This window comes from Phyllostomus discolor, chromosome 8 (assembly GCF_004126475.2).
Source record: "Phyllostomus discolor isolate MPI-MPIP mPhyDis1 chromosome 8, mPhyDis1.pri.v3, whole genome shotgun sequence".
In the NCBI taxonomy this organism is placed as follows: domain Eukaryota; kingdom Metazoa; phylum Chordata; class Mammalia; order Chiroptera; family Phyllostomidae; genus Phyllostomus; species Phyllostomus discolor.
In genome coordinates, this window is record NC_040910.2 from 84,028,564 (window position 1) to 84,050,082 (window position 21,519).

The window sequence follows — 21,519 nt, forward strand, 5'->3', positions numbered from 1 at the left end:
CATGTTCTCTGATGCTTTTGCAGGTGGTTAATGGAGTCTTGTTACTGCCTTATCTCACCAAGCAAGGGGACATCTCTTCCTGCCTCAGGCATCTACAAGGCAGGCCTCGCCCTGCAGGGACTAGGCCCCCGGGCCACCCTGCTTTCCCTGCCCTAATCTGCTAGCTGTCTCTTGCTCCTTGACAAATCAGCACAAACTCAGTGACTTTAAACAGCACCCACGTATTAACTCCCAGAGCTGAGCTAGGGGTCTAGGCAGACATGGGCTTCGGGCCTCAGAGGCTGAAGTCAAGATGTCAGCTGGCAGCTTTCTCACCTGGGGCTTGGCTTGCTCTTCCACGCTCATGCTTGCTGGCAGAATTCAGCAGGTCTCTGGTGAGCTGTGGGAGTGAGGTCTCCATCCCTTCAGGCCGTTAGCTGAGGGCCTCTCTGAGCAATCTGAGGCACCCTGGTTCCTTCTCACATGGTCTCCCCTCCCTTCAGACCAGCAATGGTGCATCAGCTCCTCATTTTCAAATCTTCTGACATCACCACAGATAGCTCTATGCTTTGGAGGGCTCAGGTGACCAGATCTGGCCACCCAGATCATCTCCCTTCCTAAGGTCAACTGTGCTGTACCACCTGCCACAGTCCTGGGGCTGGCTGTTGTTACAGTCACAGGTGTTGGGGATGGGGGCAAGATATCCTGGGGGATCATTTAAAACATTCTGCCTGCCACTCCTGGCCCAGGAGTTGAAATGTATACAGTTGACCCTTGAATACTATGAGGGTTAGAGTCAATGACCCGCCCCCTCAAAAATCCACGTGTAACTTTGACTCCCCAAAACTTAATTACCAATAGCCTATTATTGACTGGAAGCCTTACTGATAGTACAAACACTTAACACCTATTTTGTATGTTATTATATACTGTATTCTTACAATAAGGTAAGATAGAGAAGAGGAAATGTTATTAAGAAAATCATAAGAAAGCCAAAATACATTTGCAGCATTTATTGAAAAAAGTCTGCATAGAAGTGGACCTGCACCCTGGTGTTAAAAGGCCAGCAGTAATCCAGAGACCTAACAGAAAAGTCCCCTTGCCTTTCTGCAAAGAAGATTTCCTCCCTGCAGTTTAGTTTTCTCAACTGTGGTTGCCCCTGGGGGACAGGAGCGGGGCAGGAGTGGGCTGGGGCATTGAGCTCACATTTTCTCTAACATGTCAGTTATTACTTTAAAAAAATTTCTTAGTGGGAAATTGGGATGGAAGATGAGCACTTGACCTGGAAACCAAGTTACTGTTTTTGTTGTCCAGGCCCCTTTGTTCATTTATTAAGGTGGTGTGACCCTAAGGTGGGGGTTCTCAGAGTGTAGCCTGGGGACTCCTGGAGGTTCCTCAAAATCCTTTCGGAGGACCTAAGAGGTTAAAATAATAACAGCAAATTGAATCATTAAAAAACAAGTTAACTTTCGCAACAATATGAAGATGTTTGGCATTTTCTCTCTCGTTTTCTTGAAGGTGGAGTCCTTGCTGATACCTGCCCTATTCACCATATCTGCCCTGGGCCAACTGACAATGTTTTCCTAAGAAATAGTCTGTTACTATACATTAGTCATTACTGACTTTCTACTTTGGTCACAGCAGTTGAACTGATACCCTGCCGAATATCTACTTCCCCTTTCTTCCTTTCTAACGGAACCCCAATGTTGTTTGATCTAGTGATGTGCCCAGCTATAAATCCTCTGTGTGGCAGCCTCTCTTGCAGCTAGACAGACCCATGTGATAGGGTCGGCAGAAATTTTCTGGGATGGCTTCCCTTCTCGTCTTCTCTCTCACCCCTTCTTGATCCTGGAACAGTATGGCAACCCCTGGGCATGCAGCACCCATCACTAAGGGTGACAGGGCAGGGAGCCAGAGGGAGTCCCATTCCTCCTGACAGTGTTTGGGCCACTGAACCAGCTGGATTGTTGACTCTCAGCCTTTTTGTCAAGTGAGACAAATAAACCCTTTATGTCATTGCAGTAGGGATTTGTGTTTCTCCTAACGAACCTAATCTTAACTAGTTATTTGAGCCAACTTCTGTGCAAGGAATTGAGGGCTTCTGTAGTTTTTCCATTTTACTGTTAGTTCAAATTCCCTTAGAAAAGACCAAGCAGAACAGGCTTGGAGGTACCCGTGGCGGGCCTCATATGTCCGTGGTGGGCACAGGGGCTCAGCTGGGAGCCTGTGTGGTCTCGGCAGAGGAGTGAGTCAGATGCCAGGGGCTGGCTGTGGTATCCCGCAGCCCACAGCCCCCCTCCCTTCCTGCCAACCTCCTGCAGAGTGAGGTGTTTATATATTTTGATTTCTAAACATAGACAAAGAGTGTCCAACAGGAGGTCGGTCCAAAACATGACCCTGACAAGGCAGCTGAAGGCAATGAGTACAGTGGTTTCTGTCAGTAGGACCATGTCCTGTTTCTGCAGTCCGCTCCAAAAGGCCTGGTGAGTACTGTCTGTGGGTGCCACGGTCTAGGAGAGGAGCCTCAGGGACCCCAGGAAGTCACCTGCGTTTGGCAAATACAGGAGAACAAACTGAAAAACAGTGACCTTTTCTTTTTAAGCTCCTCCGAGGGATGTAATGATGGAAAAGAATGATTAAGTCTTGGCTGGCCCAGGGCCCCAGAGTGGAAATGGGAGAGGGTATCGATTAGCTCAATGGCGTATTAAAGAGCTAGCTGTGTTTGCTCTCATGCCTCCCAAGCAGGTAGCCTCTTTTCTGTCTCCATACTTATTGGATTTTAGGTGGCAACGCACACAAATACTGCTTTCACTGGGTAAATATTAGGCTTTTGATTGGATGGGGAGGCTGCAGAGTGAATCTATCAAATGGAAGGGTGGGAGGGAGCGATCTATATCGTAATGCCCAAACCTGGCCCGGCTATGAAGCCCTCCCCCCACCTTTCACCACTGATTCTCACCCTCCCCTTCCCTAAAGTGATGGGTCACGCTGGCCACGATGGTGAAGGAGAAAAGTGATGGCGTTGACAAGCATAAAGTGTCATAAAATTAAAATTTTTTTCTCAATTAATAGCTTTTAGATTAGTTTCAGGTGTGTAGCATAGGGGCTAGACAGTCACACACTTTACAAAGTGCTTCCCCTGATGTTTCCAGTACCCACCTGGCACCGTACACAGTTACACAGTACAGCTGCCTATATTTCCTGTGTCTTTTTTATTCTGTGTGATGCGTTGTGTCCCCCCCAGTTGAGATCCAAGTTACTGAGTTTTTGTTCCAACGACACTGAGTCCATTTTCTTTTCCCTTTCCTGTTGCTTCCACGGCTACGGTAGGCCCAGCCACAGCTTTCTGTCTGATGATGATGATGATGATGATGACGACAGCCCCAGCTCATGTTCACTGAGGGCTGATTCCATGCCAGGTGTCCTGCTAAGCTTGCTATGTGAATGTCTTCTAGAGAGAGGCTCAAGTGCCAGCAGGCTGGAAGCGTGCTTTGTCCCAGGGTCGGAATTTCAGCTGCTTTGTGCAAACCACAGATGCTTTGTAGCTATAATCTTATCTCCCCAAATGGCTAAATTAGAGGTGTGCAAGCTCTCTGTTGCCTGAAGCTGCTCTTCTTTAATTAAATAAACTGTTAAGCAGTTTAGTGCCCAGTTATACTGGGTGGGGGCATTCAGGAAGCCACAGGCTCTGAACAGCGGTTCCCTGGGGGTCACCTTTCTGGGTGGGGAAGGAAGGCTTTCCACCCACAGGTGCAGTCCTCCCGCCTGCCCCGCCCAGGGATGGAGGGAGCCGCTTCAGAAACACTTCGGATTTGCTCTCTCGAAAAATTCCTTGCTGAGCTGTTGTTCATCACAAGGACTGATGGCAGTCTCACTCTCATGATTTTTATGTTTACTCTCCATCTGGATGGAAAATAGGAGAAAACACATTCTCAGTCAGAAGGGGTTTGTAGATAAAGGGCTGAGGCTTTCATTAAAATTGAGGGCCTTGTCCCATTTCCTGTGGGATGTAGAGCTGAATAATCCACCCAGAGCTGTTTTCTTGCCATGTGAGATATCAAGTGATTTTCAGAGACAGAAAATGAAAGAGTGAGAGAGAGTGAGAGAGTGTGTGTGTGTGTCTGTCTGTCTCTGTCTGCTGGGTGTTTCCATGGGTTCTCTGCTTCGCTTTTGATGGGCTGTGGGGGCTTCTTCTCACCCCCTGGGGACGTTAGATGCCTAGTGTGACCCCAGGACTTCACTGGTCCTTTGACTCAGGCTCCCCCCACTCCCCCCACCCCTCTCCCATGGTAGCCATTCTCTTAGCTAATCCTCCAGTCACCTTTTTAATAGTCAAAAAGGAAAAAAGAAAAAGAAAAAAGAGCCTCCAGGGCCATGTCCTGGTGTGTCACAGCTAACTTCATTCTTATCAGTGAGTTTGCCTTGAGCAAGATGTCAAAAGCTTGATTTTTCATGTAGATATTAAGCTGATGGGGCTTTCTCATTTAGTGGCTTCTTGTGCCCTGTCTCTGGCAATTCATTGGCTCACTTGCTCAGGAGTCTCTTTGTCTCAGGCATGAAAGGGAAATCCTGTGTTAGCCCGAGTGGCTGGCTCCTGAGTGAGTGCTGTAGCTTCTGATGAAGGGCTTGTCACCTGTCTGTCAGCACCTCATTTCCCAACCCAAATAAACTGTGTTGCAAATGTGAAGGTGAGAAAGTCACAATCACCAGAAGCAGAAAATTCAAGCTAGGCATCTGGTTCCTGGTCTAGAGGAAAAATTTGATTCCTTTTTTGGGGGGGCGGTGGGGAGAAGCTTGGGAGTGGGGAGAGAGAGTATACTCTGTTGATATTTTTTCACTAACCCCAGAAATGACTCTGGTTTACTTAGTGATGATTTTTCTGCTTATTTTCTTTTAAAGCTGGCCCTTAACTGTTGAAAGCCTAAAGGCTAAATGGCTTAGAGACTTTTAAAAATTATTTGAGCAAAAGACAAGTGCCCTTCGGATCCTGGGAAGCCCAGGTTCAAGAGCAGCAAGCTGGTGCACGCCGTCACTGGCCTGTTTCTCCCTGAGAACTGATCCCCAGACTCTGGTGGGGACTAAAACTCCCTTCCGTTTTAGGAGGACAAAGTGCAAACTGCTCTGGTGGCTGGAATGCCAGGCTTAGGGAGGCCTCCGTACTCACTGTGGCCTCTACATGTGACACGGGCCCTCTGGGGTTCTAATATATATATTTTAAAGATTTCATTTATTTATTTTCAGAGAGGGAAGGGAGGGAGAAAGAGAGAGAGAGAAACATCAATGTGCAGTTGCTAGGGGTCATGGCCTGCAACCCAGGCATGTACCCTGACTGGGAATCGAACCTGTGACACTTTGGTTTGCAGCCCGCGCTCAATCCACTAAGCTACGCCAGCCGGGAGCTTCTAATATTTAAAAAAAAGTATTAGAGATAAGGCCAACATTATCATTTTATCATCCATTTTCAGTGTCTTCTCCCCAGCAACTGGGGAGATGAGTTTGGTGTGTCCCCTTCCAGAACCTGGGACACTGTGGCCTCCCCTCCATGGCCCTGGCTTCCCGTGGTGACATCTCTCCTGGGCGTTTCAGATGGGGGGCCAAGGCCTCTGGGTTCCGATTTTCTGCTCCAGCAGGGGATGGTGAGGGGTCAGAACAACCCTAGCTTAGGAAGTCATTGAAAAAACAGATTAAATAAATACATACTCCCTCTCTTCCCCCCCTTTTAGTTAGCTCTTTGTGATGCCTAGGACTGTGTCCTCAGCTTATGTGTAGACTCTTCTGTGATTGAGACTGGTCACATCTGGCTCTGGCATTTTTCTCACTCAGCGGGGTAAGCACCATGCCTGTTCCTTTGTCCTTTCTTGTACCTGGTCTGGAGTTCTGGCACCAGAAGTACAGGTATACATGGAAGGCAGGGCCTCCATGGACATCACGTGTCCCTTCACTCTCCTCACCTACCTGCACCCACAGGTGTGACTTTGAGTGGAGGCAGGTGGGCAACTGTAAGGATGGCTGGGGTACCTTTGAGCAGTTACTCATTTCCCTCTAGGTGACCTTAAGCATAGCCAGTAGCTCTTCAGACTCGCACCTACTTCCCTCCACACAGTGGCGCAGTGGCGGGCAGGAGTGGGGGTGGAGGAAAAACAACACCAAGCTGCCAGTTTGCAGTGAGTCACTGCAGACCTTCTTCTGCACTTGGCCTTGGGCTCTCAGTATTTGCCATCACAGGGCACCCCTCTCAGTTCAATGACGAACACCTTTCCTTCCTGCTTCGTCCTTAACTTATGGGGTTTCTTGGGCAACAGCTCATTTTCCGGATATGCATTTACTTCTACAACCAAATCCGAATGTTTCCAGGTCCCTCGGGGAGAACATTGATCTTTGTCCTTGGTTGTGAACCGCATACTGGATGATGTTACAGGCCAGGTGAAAGAGGATGCCACAGGGAGGAGGGTGAGGAGGGGGCTTGCTTGATACTAGTTGTTCCCTTGGTGGTGACAGCAAGAACTGAGAGTGGGAAAGAACCCAGCGGGCAGAGGAGAATGCTGTCCTTAGACGTGTGGTCCGGGGCAGTGAACCCTGGCATTAACCTCCCTCGCTAATCCACATATCCTGGCACTGACCTTCTCTCTGGCCGGCCCTCTGGTTAATTCGAGGTTGATTTGCTGGCCACCTGCATCCACTCTGAAGGGGTACAGTGGGAATATGTTGTTCTACCTGTGGCTGTGTGATGGAGAAAAGCAATCAGTTTCTTTGCCTCTGATGGGTTTGTGTTCCTTGCAAAGGGTACTTTCCTCTGGCTGTTGGTGCTTTCTGTGATGGATTATCTTTCTAGTTGGGGAGCGATGCTGTGCTTTTTCTCTCCTAAATTAGTTTACCTGTCCTAGGTACCTGTGGACACATCATCCCTTTGGTTGAAATAAGAAATTTGCAGATTTATAGAAGGTTGGGTGTAGAACAGGCCTTAGGGACTGTCCAGTGTAATCCTCCTTGTTTCACAGACAGTAGTTGAAGGATGTTACCACCTGACCTTCCTTTCCGTCCAGGCTTCACAGCTCTTGGGGTGGCGTGACACCCCATGTCTCTCTGATCTTTCTATTGTCATTCATTTTGGTTTCCCACCCTTTAGGCCTCTCCCTCTTCCCTATTCTTTTATCGTCTTGGTATCTTTCCTTCCTTCCTTTCCTCCAACTCTTTTTGGCATTTTTCTACTCCCCTTTCATCCTCATGCCCAAGTATTTTCACACTAATACTTACCTCTGAACACCAAGGAACACTCTCAATTCCTTTTTCTTTTTCTTTAATGGGATGATGATCCTATTGACATTATTGGTAATAGTTTTATGCCCGTTTTCTGGCATTCGAGAAGGATTTTAATGGCTTCATTTATATTCTTCCACCCCGCTGGAGGCCATGCACCCCCAGCTGTGAGGTGGTGGATGGGAATTAGGAGTCCACCATCACCATGGACTCAAATGCTGCTTAAGTGGCTCACCCAGGGACCCAGGGTTGCCTTCTGAGCCCTCTGTTTATAACTTCGGGCTTATTTGTTCCCGTTGGGCTAATTGGCATATCAGCGCTGCCCTGCTGTGGCCTGGGAACTCTCCTGACATGCCAGTTAGCACTCTCAGTTCCCTTCGTCCAAAGGCCGGCCAGTAGGACCTCGGGCCTGACTGGCTCCCCTTTCTGAGACAGGCCCGGGTGCCCACTGGACTTGCCATAGGGCTGGACAGGGAACAGCGATGTTCGGTGCTGACACTGCTGCCAGGCTCACCTGTGGACTTTCATGGGCTGTACAAGCTTTTGTTTTCGTGGGCCCCTTCTTCCACCAAAAAAAAGATAAAATATTACATTTTATAGCTCTGTTGGTATAAAGATAAATGTGACCCAGGCTGGATTCATTATTATGTATTCATTATTACTCACTGTTTTCTTCTGATTGTAAAATAAATTTAAACATTTTCAGGGGCCCCCAGATTGGGCTGCCAGACACAGTATTTCTTGTGCCTAATGGATCAGGTGGCCCTGAGGCCACCACAGATCTCTTTCCCGAGGTGGCTGAGCTGAAGCCTCTGCCTGGCTGAACCTCTGGGACACTCACCCACCTCACCTGTGTCTGCTGTGTGTCAGAAGACACTGGATTTGTTCTGTGAGGTTGGGGCTTCAGTGGAAAATTCGTGCTGCTAAGAGCTGGTGGAACACTGCATCTTCTCCGTAACGAAGGGCTTCCGGTTCAGCCATCTTAAGGGACCATTTGGACTCTGGGAATCTCAAGGTGACACTGACCATTTGTATTGCAGGTGAGAAGGCCCCAGAGAGCTGCACCCCCCTGGCGTACGTGCTGTAGAAGTGCCTCCCTCAATGGCCTTTCCTTCCCATTAGGTTACTGCTCAGGTTATCTGTCGGCTGACTTCGAGTTCGTCAGCAGGAAGATTATCCTGGTGGTCCCCACCTACTCAGGGGAGCCCTTTAAAGGGGGACTGGGCCTTTCTTGAAGTCAGACAGATTTGAAGAGAGGCAGTGTTTCCTGCTGGCCTTGAAAAAGCCAATAGCCGTGCTGTGAATTGTCTCTGGTTAGGTCCTGAGGGTGGCTGAACTGTCCCCTACTGGTAGGCAGCAAGAGACGGGGGACCTCAGTCCTTGTCTACAAGAAACTGAATTCTGCCAACAGCCAGTGCACTTGGCAGAGGGCCCTGAGATTTGGATGAGATCACAGCCTGGTGAGGCCCAGAGCAAAGGACCGAAGACCCATTAAACCCATTCCTGAACGGTGGAAACTGAGAGATAAGAAATGACTGCTGCTTTCTTCCCCTGGATTTGTGGCGATTTGTTCTGCAGCAGCAGGAACCTCATGTAGGCGTGCTGTATGTCTCAGTGTGGTGGTTGGTTTGGGAACTTAGGCTTAAGAGAAGCAAGGAAAGGGGAAGGTGTCGGTCCCCACATACCAATGGCAGGAAGCAGAAAAACAGTCCTTAGAAGCTGGTTGCTTCAATACTTCGTCTGCTGCCAACCCCTCATCAAGCCCGCATAAGTTGAATAATTAATTCTGCTTCAAGCAGAGTGATGTCTTGGATAAAGCCCCATTATAAAAAAATCAAATATGTTCTTCAAAGCCATAGCTCCTCTTTTGAAGAGGTTTGCATGTCATTTGCACATTATTTCCTTTGTGTAAAGACACACAGGGATTTCTACCCTCATCTGAAGCCTCTCGCCCTCTCCCTCCCCGCCCTGCTTTGATTCGCCACCTTTCCCAGCAGCCTCCTTGGGGCTCTATACCCTGATCAGCAGTTCTGTTGAGGAAGCTGTGTCTCAGCCTGGTGGGCAGCCTTTCATCAGGAGGCACAGGGACTATTTTCAGACACAGTCTGAGGTTTCAGACCCTCTTGGTGAAGTCTCTGTGGGGATGGGACACTGCTGAGAAAGCTATGAGCAGGGGCCAGAGGCTGAGGAGTTGATGAGGACATTGATTGTGAATGTGAGGTGCAGTGACTATACTGTGAAGTCATCCCAGCACCCCAGGGCCCCACAGCATCCTGCCTCCGCTCCCTCTCCGTCCGGGCCTTTCTCTGGGGCACTGCAGGCCCCGCTGTGCTTTGCCTGACATGGTTTAGGGGAGAAACACTGAAGCCACCTTGACATCTCCACTCTGCTGCAGTCTTTGTCTCCTGGTCTATAGCAGTTGGTCCTTGTCCTTCTGATCCCTTTGACACTGGTTGCTTGGATGCACGTCTGATGGCTCAGTGCTCCCAGCGTGGCGTGGCGCTGAGGGGACCTCTGTCCCTTCTTATGACCAAGCTTTCTCTGTCTACTTTCCACATTGGGCTATCTTTTTATTTTATTTAATTTTTAATTTTTTAATTTAAATCATTCAAGTACATTTTTCTGTTCTTTACTCCCACTCCAGCCCACCCACTCACCCCTCCCCTCCTCCCTCCCATTTCCTCCCCCCCTAGTTTTTGTCCATGTGTCCTTTATATTTGTTCCTGTAAACCCTTCCCATTCTCCCCTGAAATTCCCTTCCCTTTCCTCTCTGGTCACTGTCAGCCTGTCCTCTATTTCATTGTCTTTGGTTATATTTTGCTTGTTTCTTTGTGTTTTTTTTGTTTGTTTGTTTAGGTTCCTGTTAAAGGTGAGATCATATGGTATTTGTCATCAAAATAAAAAGCTTCTGCACAGCTAAAGAAAACAGTATTAAAATAAAAAGAGAACCAACTATATGGGAAAGCATATTTGCCAATGATACCTCAGACAAGGGTTTAATCTTCAAAATATATAAAGAACTTACATGAAGTTCTAAGAAGACTAGCAACCCAATTAAAAAATGGGCAAAGGACTTGAACAAACACTTCTCCAAGGAGGACATACAGAGGATCCAGAGACACATGAAAAGATGTTCAGTATCACTAGCTATCAGAGAGATGCAAATTAAAACCACATTGGGCCATCCTGAACATTATTAGTTATCATTCCCAGCTTTTCTCTTGTAGCCTGGAGACCTGGTTTTTAGGTTGGGCCATTACCCCTAGAATCTTGCATTAGTTTCCATCTCTCTGCACCAGTGATGTGAGAAGTTGAGGTTTGTGGATGCATATCTCTGACATTCTGCCAGGACTGGAGAGACAGGAACGCTGACACCTCTCTGTGTGAACGCCTGCTCAGACAGCACCCGCCTCTGAACATCAGGGTGCACAACTTTGTGTCTCCTGTGTACACACAGCCTCAGATCGATATCGGTGGGGTTTCTTCATGAAGCCTGCATTGCTGGTGAATCACAGCATGATGCTGGGAGGAGTCATGACATCGGGAGTCAGAGATTCTGGGTACAAATTCTGCTTGTATTTCTGATTATTGGTGTGATGTTAATAAGCAAGACATTCACCTTTACAACTTAGTTTCCTCAAGTGTAAGATGGGCGGTGTGTTAGTCTGCTAGGGCTGCTGTAACGGGGTACCGCAGACTGGTGTCTTAAACAATAGAAGTTTATGGCCCGCAGTTCTGGAAGCTAGAAGCCCAAGATCAAGGTGTTGGCAGGGTTGGTTCTATCTGAGAGTGGTGAGGGAGGATCTGTTCCAGGCCTTTCTCTTTGGCTTGCAGGTGGTCATCTTCTTATAAGAACACCAGTCATATAGATGAGATCACGTCCCAATGACTTCATTTTCACTTAGTTACCTAAGAGCCTGTTTTCTAATAGAGTCTCATCTGAGATACTGGGGGTTATGACTTCAACATACGAATTTTAGGGGCGGGAAACCGTTCAGCCCACAAGAGGGGTAATGCTGCTGCTACTTGTTGGTCTGTATCACAAGAAGATTCTGACCCTTAAATGCAGTCATACAAGAGAGGCACACTAGAAGCTGAGCATGCTACAGACAGGAGGGTTTGTGTCAGCAGAGTTGATTTCTGTAACATGGGGGTCAAGGCCAAGGGTACTTCTCTCCACACAGTCCATCTCCTCTGCCTCGCCTCACCCTGGATCTGGGGTTGCGTTGTTGCAGTGCTTTGGTTCTCTACCAGACGTTTATGGGAAGAGGGGCGTGGGTTGTGACTGTCTTCTGGCTGCCTCTTTTGCTTTCTCTCTTATTTTCTTGGAGTCAGTACAATTCATTTTATGGTTGTCAAAGCTATAAAGATCAGTGGTTAGCCAGACCTGAGCCGTTTCCCCTCAGCACTGCTGTTATCAAGATCTCTTTGCCAGCACTGATCATAGAAAGGTAGGGTTTCATGATTATTATTTTATTGTGGTAAAAGGAAGGGTGGATTTTAATCAAATAATTACTTTCTTGGTTTCTAAGCTAGTGTGACTCTTAGGGGAGAAACACACAATAAATTCTACTGACTCATCTTTAAGCATGACAAACAGACTTTTATCTGTACAAGTAGTGGGTAATTGAGGTCAGGGTACTCCAGGCACCCCTTTTATTTTTCTGGATACAGTATGACCATGTTCCAGTGTAAGGAGAACTATTTTGCTGATTGCTCTGAGTATTGGGCACAGAAGAGAATCCCTCCTAGCACTCACTGTTCCCTAAAGCTTCATCTGCTGAATATTAATAGCTTTTACACATGGCTAACTCAGAATGGGAAACGTGGGATGAAGCAAAACCTGGTTCTTGCTATGGGATTTCTCAGAGCCTTTACCTGCTTACGCGTGGACTTTCCCAGAGCTTCCATCTTGGAGCATCTCACGGAGCAGAGGCCTCTAGGATATTGTGATAGAAGGAGTCATTAAGGAGATTTCCATCCACACAGAGGTGGATATTGCTTTGACTGCAGGAGGCACAGAGAATACTGACATAAATGGTTTCCATTATTTTGAGCAGAGAAAAACAATTGCTAGGTCACTGTGACTGTTCAGTTCTCAGGGTTTGTGTGCATTGTGAAGGCAGAATTGGCACTGTTTTATTCTATTTTATTTTTATTTAAAGTTCCACGGGGCAGCGAAGATTTCCATGGTCAATGTCACGCACCTGATTTCTATTTAACTTTTTTTAAAAAAAGATTTTAGTTATTTAATTTTTAAAAAATATTTTATTTACTTTTAGAAAAAGGAGAAGGGAGAAAGAGAGTGAGAGAAACATCAGTGTATGAGACACATTAGTTGCCTCTCATAAGGCCCCCAACTGGGGTCCTGGCCCACAACCCAGGTATGTGCCCTGATTGGGAATCGAACCTGCAACCTTTCAGTTCACAGGCTGAGTGAACTGAATCCACTGAGTGGCACCAGCCAGGGCATGAACTGGTGATATTTTAAATAGCAATTGATAGGGAGGGGAACACCAGAGGAGGAAAATCCATTATTGCCAGCTGTAGGCCAGTGTTTTCCTATTAGACTAGCATACGTATTCATTTTAAAGGAAATAAAACCCATACATTCCCAATTTTGATTCCAGCTACTTTTATTGCACTGCTACCTACTCATGTAGGAGCATAAATATGCCCATGCCCAAAGTTAGGTTTACGCTAGGCCTCATGCTTTCGGCTCTTTCATGGTTACTTGTCCATTCACATCAAAACACCAAAGTCCATAAAATTGAAAGCAATAACATTTTTGTGCTGCGGCAGGTGATCTTTGGCTAAAAATAACCAACAGTTGCAGCAGCTCCTTTGGGTCTAGTGAGTCTGTCCCACGAATGCTGCTGGATGGAGGCAGGTCTCCCACCGCTGTGCCAGAAGTGCTTGGAAACCTCCGTCACCCACACAGGGCTCCATGAAGTCACTGGCCTGAGCTTGGTCCAAACATCATCCACCTGTTGAGTGTGCCCCTCAACAGTGCCCCTCCGTCATTGAGGCAGGACTGCTTGGTGCCAACTCCATCGTAAACACAAATGCAAACAAAGGCACTGAAACTGAGCAGTAGGCTTTGGTTCAAAAGGGGTCAGTCTGAATCTGTAGTGATTCAGATTGCTCGTGTTATATTGTCTTTAGATGACTAATTGAAAATACAAAATTAAAAAATTTTCATATAAAACTTTTAGACCACTGAGAATGTGTCCCTTGGTCCCCATCAGAGAAGCAGTGCTTTTAGGCGAGTGAGACAGAGTTTGTGGGCTTAATTGAGAGCAGTTGTTTGCAGGCTGGATCCATGGAGGTTGTCATGGAGTTCACGGGCTCCTGGATGCTTCACTCAACAGTAGGTGTGTCTGTGCGTATACACTGTGGTAAGACTGCCAAAACAGCCGCAAATTCCTCCCTTGTTATCATGCTCTGGTGACCCCGGACCCCCCCAGTAAGAAAAATAGTAGATTGATTTACCCACCCCTTCAATCTCGATGGCCATCGACTTGCTGAGATGGTAGAACATGCGATGAAAGCAGAGACTTGAACAGCACTTGACAATGAGTGTTGCCTCCTTTTGCTGCCCCTGAAACCCCGAGTTTACCACATGAATGAGCCCAGTCTAGCCTGCGGAAGGACGGCAGGTCCCATGGCGAGGAATCCAGGTTTCCCAGCCATGAGTCAGCCACCTCCTGGCCCACAGCCAGGTGCATGTGCCACCCTAGAACATCCAACCCTGGGCAGGCCGGCCACTAGCCACAGCTGTGCCAGTGAGTCTAGGCAATGTTAACCGAGCCTCAGCAGATCCGCAGCGGCCTCCAGGGGACTATGGACTTAGGAGCAGTCATAGCTGGTGGTTGTTTGCGGTCACTGAGTTTTGGGGTATTTTTTAACATGGTAACAAGTGTCTGATATACATGCATTTTTTCCTATGAGGAGAAATCTTGACTTTTAGCAGATTCCTGGGGGGATCTGGTATCTTCCAAAAGGATAACATAGGTCAAAAAAAGTTGCCCAAAAAAGATCAGCTAGGGTTTCTCAAACTGTTGAAAAGGCAGAAAGGGCTCAGAGTGGATTATATGGGTGTATTTTAATGAATTCTAGGACTGGGTCTAGGAGTAGCTTAAGAGTGATGGATAATCATTGACAATTAGAAAATACCTCACTATACTTAGGTACTTGCATTCCTTTAGGTTTGTATTGTTTTAAGGAGACAAGTTACAAGAAAAAGCCCAATGGTTTGGGACACTGCCAGGACCCCTTCCCTGTCAGCTGGGCTAGTGGGAGACCCAGCTCTTTGGGACACCAGCATGGAGCTGCTTACCTGGAACACCTTTTGGAGGGCCATCTTTGCAGACTCTCACAGAGCTGGATTTTTGCAGAGTTGTGTGGTGCTTTAAATTCTGTTTAATAGAATTAAATAGGCTTTATGAAAAATAGTGATTTGACATCAGAAATGGGAGAAGATTTTGTCCCTAAAAAGATAGTTTGAGTAATAACATACTTACACAGCTTAAATACGGCTAGGAGTCTGTAATTAACTTCTTCCGTGTGAAACTTCAGGCTAGGGTCATGGAGGAAATGGGGGTCGGGGAGAAGCTGGAAGATGTGGCCTTGGAGGGAACAGGGGCTTCAGGTTGGGAAGAACTTACCTTCAAGGGGGGTGAGCTGGGCTGCACCACACGGAATTTTCTGCCAAGAAGGAGATGGAGCCGGAACCTCTGGGTTGAGAGTCACATCCTCATGTGGTCTCGGGGCTGATACTGAGGATCGTACACAATCATCAAGAGGCTAGAAGCTGGAGGTGGTTCAAAAATCATGCTTTTTGCCATTAGCTAGAATGTCTTTAATACTTTTAAAGCTTTTTCTTCCCCTCTCTGCACTAATCTCTCAGGGCCTGAACATCGTGTGCTCACCTGGATCTTTGTTCATTATGTTGTACATCATTTTGGAGGTTTTGCGATATTGTTTATTCCAGCCAATCCGATTAGTTATTGAACGCTGACACCGTGCTGGGCCCTGAGTGAAGAGCTGCAAGACACAGCTCTTGCTTTAAGAATCTCGTGGTTTTGAGATAGCTGAGGAAACACAAAATTAACTGTGCAGTTCTGCAAGTGTTGTGATAGAAGCACATGTGGGATGTCAGGGCAGCACACTTAATCCAGACTAAGCTGGGTTTATCCAGGGAGGCTTCCTGGAGGAAGGAGTTTGGGCTTCTTCAGCTAGGATTTCAAAAGAATCAAGTATGGGACAATTAGAAACTTGAAAACTTGCCTTGCTGGCCACTGATTGGATGCCACCCTATTGTTGTAGGGACAAGAGACTCAAGCAGAGTGCAATCCTAGTGCCCCAGGCTAGGCACGGTGAATTGTGCTTCAGAAACCAGTAGGGACCTTGTTCTTTGAATTGTCATTCTCCTTGTTTTTAGGCCTTTGGCTATGACCAATGACCCATGAAAGTGTAGGCACATTGAGACCAGGAAGACAGCAGTGACCTGCCTAATAGGACCCAAGGCCTGATTGTACCCTTGGCCTCAGGGTCTGTGCCACTCTGTTCCCCTTTGCTTAGAGGCCAGCTGATGTCACCCAGGCCAGCCTGGGCCTGGGCAGCCGGCTGCTGCTGGGCTCCCCGGGACAGAAGGTCATCTATTATGTAAGCTTCATCCATATTCTGACTGGTGATAAGGGGCGACATTTAATTTTTTTTCCATTATGTGGAATAATTTAAGATTGTGTTACGAGTGTCATTATTATTGCAATTTCTCAGTAATAAAAACAGCATCAATTATTTAATGTCACCTCATGTGTCTGGGTTAAGTGGGGATGGTGAGAGACCCAGAGGGTGGTTGGGGAGGGAGGAGGGAAGAGGGAGGCAAAGCCCTCCCCGGGCTCCAGGTTTCTAAGCACTCTGGGGGTGGGCAGAGTGTGTGTGAGTCGCTCTTGAGATCCTGCGTCCCTTCTCCACTGGGGTGTAACTCGGGCTTTGCTTTATTTAGCTGTGGCTGGCAGGGGACACCAATTAATCCTCTGACCTTTCTGTTGGCCCTTCATCAGGGAATTTTGACCTGCTAACAGACCTCAATTAAGTAAACTACCCGCCATGAGGCCTGGGAAGCTCAGAGTGATGGCACAGGTCCCTCAGCTCAAGTTCACATGATAGGAGGTGTGCGTGGGCTAGGTGAAGGTCAGGCTTGCCACAGGTACACACCAGGTTGGTTGGCTTTGCTTCCCCTAAGAGCAGTGACATCCCAGTGGGGGAAGAAGCAGGGACAGGTGGACACACAGAAGATTGCTGCTGGGACTAGGAACAGACAGTGAGATTTGGGGCTGCAGGGCTGGCAGAGCTGTCATTTGATGGCACTTACTCATTTGCACTCTGCGTAGGGCTGTCCTCTGCCATTGTAGACCACATCTGGGCATGGCTGCGTCCTGTCGGTTATGCTCTAGGCTTTTCCTTTCGTGACTCCAGAAACATCAGGAACCAGCCGCCATCTTCCTTGTGCCTGGGACAGCAAACCCTGATGAAATCACCCAGGTTGGATTTTTTGAGAGAGATGAGCGTATTATTTTTAGAAGCCCTTTTGATTTCCTGTAAGGCATATTCCTGGGCTGCTCTCCTCCCTTCCCTCACCCCCTCTCATTTTATTTCCTCTATCTTTCCCTCTCTCTCTACTCTCTCTCTTTCCTTCTGGGAGGCACTAATTATTCTACAGCTCCTGCCTCTCTGCATGGCCTTTCCAGAGGGGTGGAAATTACTGTTTATTCTAAGCCCCAGGGACTTGCCCCAAAGCCTCTGTCACAAGAGGGAAGTGATTTCAAGTTCCTTGGCCCTGATGGGTATTGTCTGGTGTCTTCCAGCAGCCCCCTCCCTGTACTGGCTGGGTTTGGAGGAGTGGGTGGGGACAGATTGGGGAGGAGGGTAGGACGAAGACTTGGGGGAGGGTGTAGTACAAAAGGAAAGGGAGACATCTGGCTTGGGAAGGAGCTATATATCTGACACTTTGACATTTGGGAGGTGCAAGGTGACAGCCACCCCGAACTGTCCAAAGACCCAGGGTAGGGGCAGAAGGTGACTCAAGACCCTCCTGAGGGGCAGTCAGGCAGGCTCTCAGAGCTGCAGGGGAAAGTCAGGGAAGCTTGCATTAGTCAAACATCCACCTGGGAAGAGTTCTTGCCCTTGCCTTGCCTTCCTCATGGGGGTGCACGGGTTGGGGGAGGTGGTATGAATGGAAAAGCTTTTGCAGAGGTTTAAAAAAAGCCACGAAATGTAAGAAAGTGATAATATCAAGTAAAGAAGGGTGAGCTGCCATCAGCAAAGCAGGAGGAGGATGTAGAGAAGGAATTTCTCCCTAGGGTCTCAGTCACTCCCACACGAGTCAAGGCTGTGTGTATCTAGGGCTTCAGTGAAGAAATGCAGTCTCTCCTACCTGCAGAGGGGGCTCCATGGAGTGAGGGGTGTGTCATCCCAGCAGGGTGATAGCCACCTTGGCCCTGCAGGTATTTCCTGCAGGTGGAGGCTTATCCCACCTGTAATTTCTTGACATTAAGGGGCGTATTTCTCTTGATTTCCTCATCAGCAGTTGAGTGGAGACCGGGGATGCTGTGAATCCCAGAAGGGAGTTGGAACAGAGCCCTGGGAGGCTGGCTGGGCGTGGCTCAGGCTCAGGGATGTATGTGGAGAGCTTTGCCAGCTGTGGGGTGTGGTACCTGTCCGTAGCATCTGTCTGGATGCTCCCTCTAGCCTCCAGCTGCACAACTGGGCCCGCCCTGCTGAATGTGAATCCAGTGCATAGAAGAGGGTGGGTGCAGGGGGGGATGCTGGGTCTTTGTCTTGATTTTCAAAGGGCAGCTTCTAAGTGGAGTTGGGATGGGATTTCCTTAGTACACCCGTAACCCCAGCACTGAAATAAAGCAATACAGCCAACAGAACATAGATGAATAAAGTGGCAAAAGGCTGTGGTGGGAAGGGGGATGTTTGCCCTCCTGTTCCTTGTCTTAAACACTGTCTTCAGAAGTCAGTGTGGCTTCTTCCCTGACTTTCATGTTTGCTCGGACACCGTCCTCCCACCAGGGTCTTTCCTGAAGGAGCACTCCATCTCCGTATTTTGGAATGAGCTGGTGGGAGTGAGCATGTGAAGTGGTGGGACCTAGAACATAGTACTTTCATACCAAGATGGCTAGATCACTGTGGCTATGACTTAGTTTTCTTCTTAACTCTTATCACTGCCTGGTGCTCTCTTTTGTAATTTATTGTCCATTTATTGTCTGTCTTTGGAAGGAGAACACAGGATTTATGCAGACAGGGGACAGCTATTTTGTATCTCTGGAACCTGGAATCGTTCTAATGCTTAATAAGAATTTGCCAAAAACATGAAGGCAGGCAAGTTTCCTAGAGAATAACAAAAGTCTTATCTTTATAGTAAAAAGAGTATCTGTGAGCTCCAGTCCTACCAATAATACAGGGGTCTTTGGGATCCTGAGCATCCTAAATCTTTCTGAAGTAGGGCTTCTCAACCTCAGCACTGTTGACGTGTGGCCGGTCATTTGTTGGGGGCACTGCCCTGTGCACTGTAGGGTGTTTAGCAGTGTCCCTGGCCTCTACCCACTGGATGCCAGTAGCACCCTCTGCCCTACCCCACGTACAAAAGTGCCCATTGCCAAGCATCCCCTAGTGGTGGTGGTGGTGAGGGCAAAGTCACCCCAGTTGAAAACCACTGTTGTCAATTAAAAGCTGTATCTCTCCAGGCTGCTCCTTACTAAATGGGCTCCAGTCAAATAAACAGCTTTGAGCGCATTAATGCTGCTGTGTTTCTCTGTAATGAAGTGCTTCTCTTCCCATGGCCTTCCCCTGGTTACGCATCGATCACAATATACAAAGAAGGAGGATGAAGGAAGGGAGATCAGCTGACACGCTCTCATAGAGAAGCACGTCTTTTATTGCTGCAGCGATTCCTCAGATGTCAGCATGAGATGTAGGATTAGAAATAATTAAAGCACATAAACCAACAAAGAGCTGCGACTCTATGGCACATGGCACATGGCACAGCCACCAGCTGTCAGTTGGGGTACTTAGAGGGGGTTTCTGCATGGGGAGAGACTGGCCTTCCTAAAGTCCCTTCTGTCCCCAGGATTCCGTCCATCTGTAGTGTCAGCCTTGAGTGTGATACAGTGTGACAGGCTGCCTCTTTGTGCTTCTCCCCGGGACAGAGCAGGTGACATCCTGCGGCCTCTAGGATTCTGCAGAGGGATCTGAGAGTTCACGACGCTTCCCCCCACCCCTTTTAAAACAAAGTTAAATGAGGCTTCGTTACCCTTATATGCATCACAGAGGACAGTGCAAATAAATGATTGGGACAATATCAATGTACCAGACAAATGAGAAGATGAAAGAAGAAGGGTTTCTGTTTGTAATAATTAGTTGGGAAGAAATAATGAAATAAGACATCTGAGTCATTTGATTCGCTTTCTGATCCCTATGGGTGTGTAAAACACAGCCAGGCATAATGATTGTTGTGAGATTCCGTCACGTAAGAAACTTACCCAAGGAAACATTTTTAGTGTTTGCTTGTAAGTGGCTGCATTTCAGTGACTGGATCACATACCCTTTCTTCTCCCATATCAGAGACACATATTTTTAAATGGCAACTTCTGTTTGTTTGGAACTCTTTTTGTTCTCAAAAAAAAAATCAAATGTTTTCAGGCCCATGGAGATGATTCTACTCACCTTCCCTTAGCATCCACATGATTGGATGAAAGTGGAGGTGTTTGTGTGGGTGGGGTCCCCCCTCTTCCTCGTTTCCCTCAAGTCCCTGTGTGTTTGCAAGCTGTCAGCAGGGCCGGGGGCTTCTGGCTGATGTCGCGGCAGCACCAGCTCACAGCCCCATTCTGGATTCATCTGTTTGCTCTTTATTGGAACTTAAGAGCTGGGACTTTTGTTCTGCTTGCCAAGTGTCCACAGAAGTGGTGGTCAGTAAGTATTTATTCAGTAAAGGTGGGGATCAAAATTAAAACTCTGCCTGATCAATGCAAAATCACTCGAATTAGTGACAGAGCAGAAGGGTGACGTGGTTGTTAGAAGGCCATCTGGACCTAACTCCCGTATGTTGTGGCCTCCACGGAGGTGTGCTCCATGATGCTCACTGTTCCCCTCCTTCGAGGTGCTGCTGTTTGCATTGCTTTCCCTTTGGTCTCATGAGAAGTGTGAAGATGGTGAATGGCTAAAAAAGGTTGACTTTGCTTCCTGTACCAAGGCTGCCACCTGAGCAAACCTGGGCTTCTTTTGACAGTTCAGGGACCCTTTGAGGCCATTTGCCCCATGGAATAGGGTTTTGATGCATTTTTCCTATTTCTAGGATCCACAAGGACCTCTTAGATGCTGTTTTTGTCACCCTAGAAGTTCTATAGTCAGAAAGCTTGCCCTCTGCCTAATGACCCAGCCTGCTGACAGCTGGTCTGTCCCAGTGGTGCAGGCCCGGTGGCTCTCTGCTCTTGGTAGAGATTGGCAAGCTGCCCAGGCAGCTCTGAGCTGGAGGGTTCTGGGGAACGAAGGTAGTAGAGGTGTTACAGTGACTGCTTCTTGTTTCAGGGTGCGGCAGAAGACCCCCAGATGGCCCTGGCACTGAACTTGGACCCTGCGTTGATGAAGAAGTCTGATGCCGAGGGTCCCAGTCTGCTCTTCCCTGAGAGTGAACTTTCCATCCGGATAGGTAGAGCTGGGCTTCTTTCAGGCAAGCTCCCTGCTGCAGACCCTGGGCTGAGCTAGACAGGATAGACGGGGGCCTGGTGGTAGGAGGAATGATGGGAAATGCCAGGGGCTCTCTGTCTTCTCCCTCCGAATGCTTTATCCCACTCTGCACACGGTTGAACTGGCATCTGGCACCAGGCCTCCCTATCTCATTTATTTTCCAAACCACCTGCTTGCTGCACAGGGGGTAGTAGTACCTTTTGATTGTCTTCCCAACTGGGACAGTGGGTAAGGACCCCTCTGCTGGGATCGGGCTGATTTCTGTTAGAGTGTATGGGCATCTGTCCCTCTATCTCCCTGTCTCTGACAGACCCCAAATGACCCTTCCCATGTCCATGATGTTCATCTTTTTGTTTTGTCTGGGAAATTTTAGCCATTTCTCTCACTGATTCAGTTTGGAGCCAGAACACGTCAAAACACTCATGGCCAAGTCATGCCTTTTAAGTTAGAGGGAATGTATCCCTTGAGAGGAATCAGGTAGCAACTCCTGAATCCCCTCCGTGGGGAGGGGCAGACCGGGTGGTG

The 21,519-nt window shown here is 47.9% G+C and overlaps 1 protein-coding gene across 5 annotated transcripts in view; it reads left to right on the forward strand.

Moving 5' to 3' along the window:
- SLC39A11 (solute carrier family 39 member 11) overlaps positions 1 to 21,519 on the forward strand; it is a 324,919-nt gene that overhangs the window by 131,037 nt on the left and 172,363 nt on the right. For 4 of the 5 annotated variants that reach the window (XM_036033429.1, XM_028521938.2, XM_036033431.1 and 1 more), the window contains one exon: positions 20,836 to 20,977. In XM_036033429.1, coding sequence (XP_035889322.1) covers positions 20,836 to 20,977 — 142 coding nt within the window. The remainder of the gene's footprint in view (positions 1 to 20,835; positions 20,978 to 21,519) is intronic. The other variant, XM_036033430.1, reaches the window with a different exon arrangement.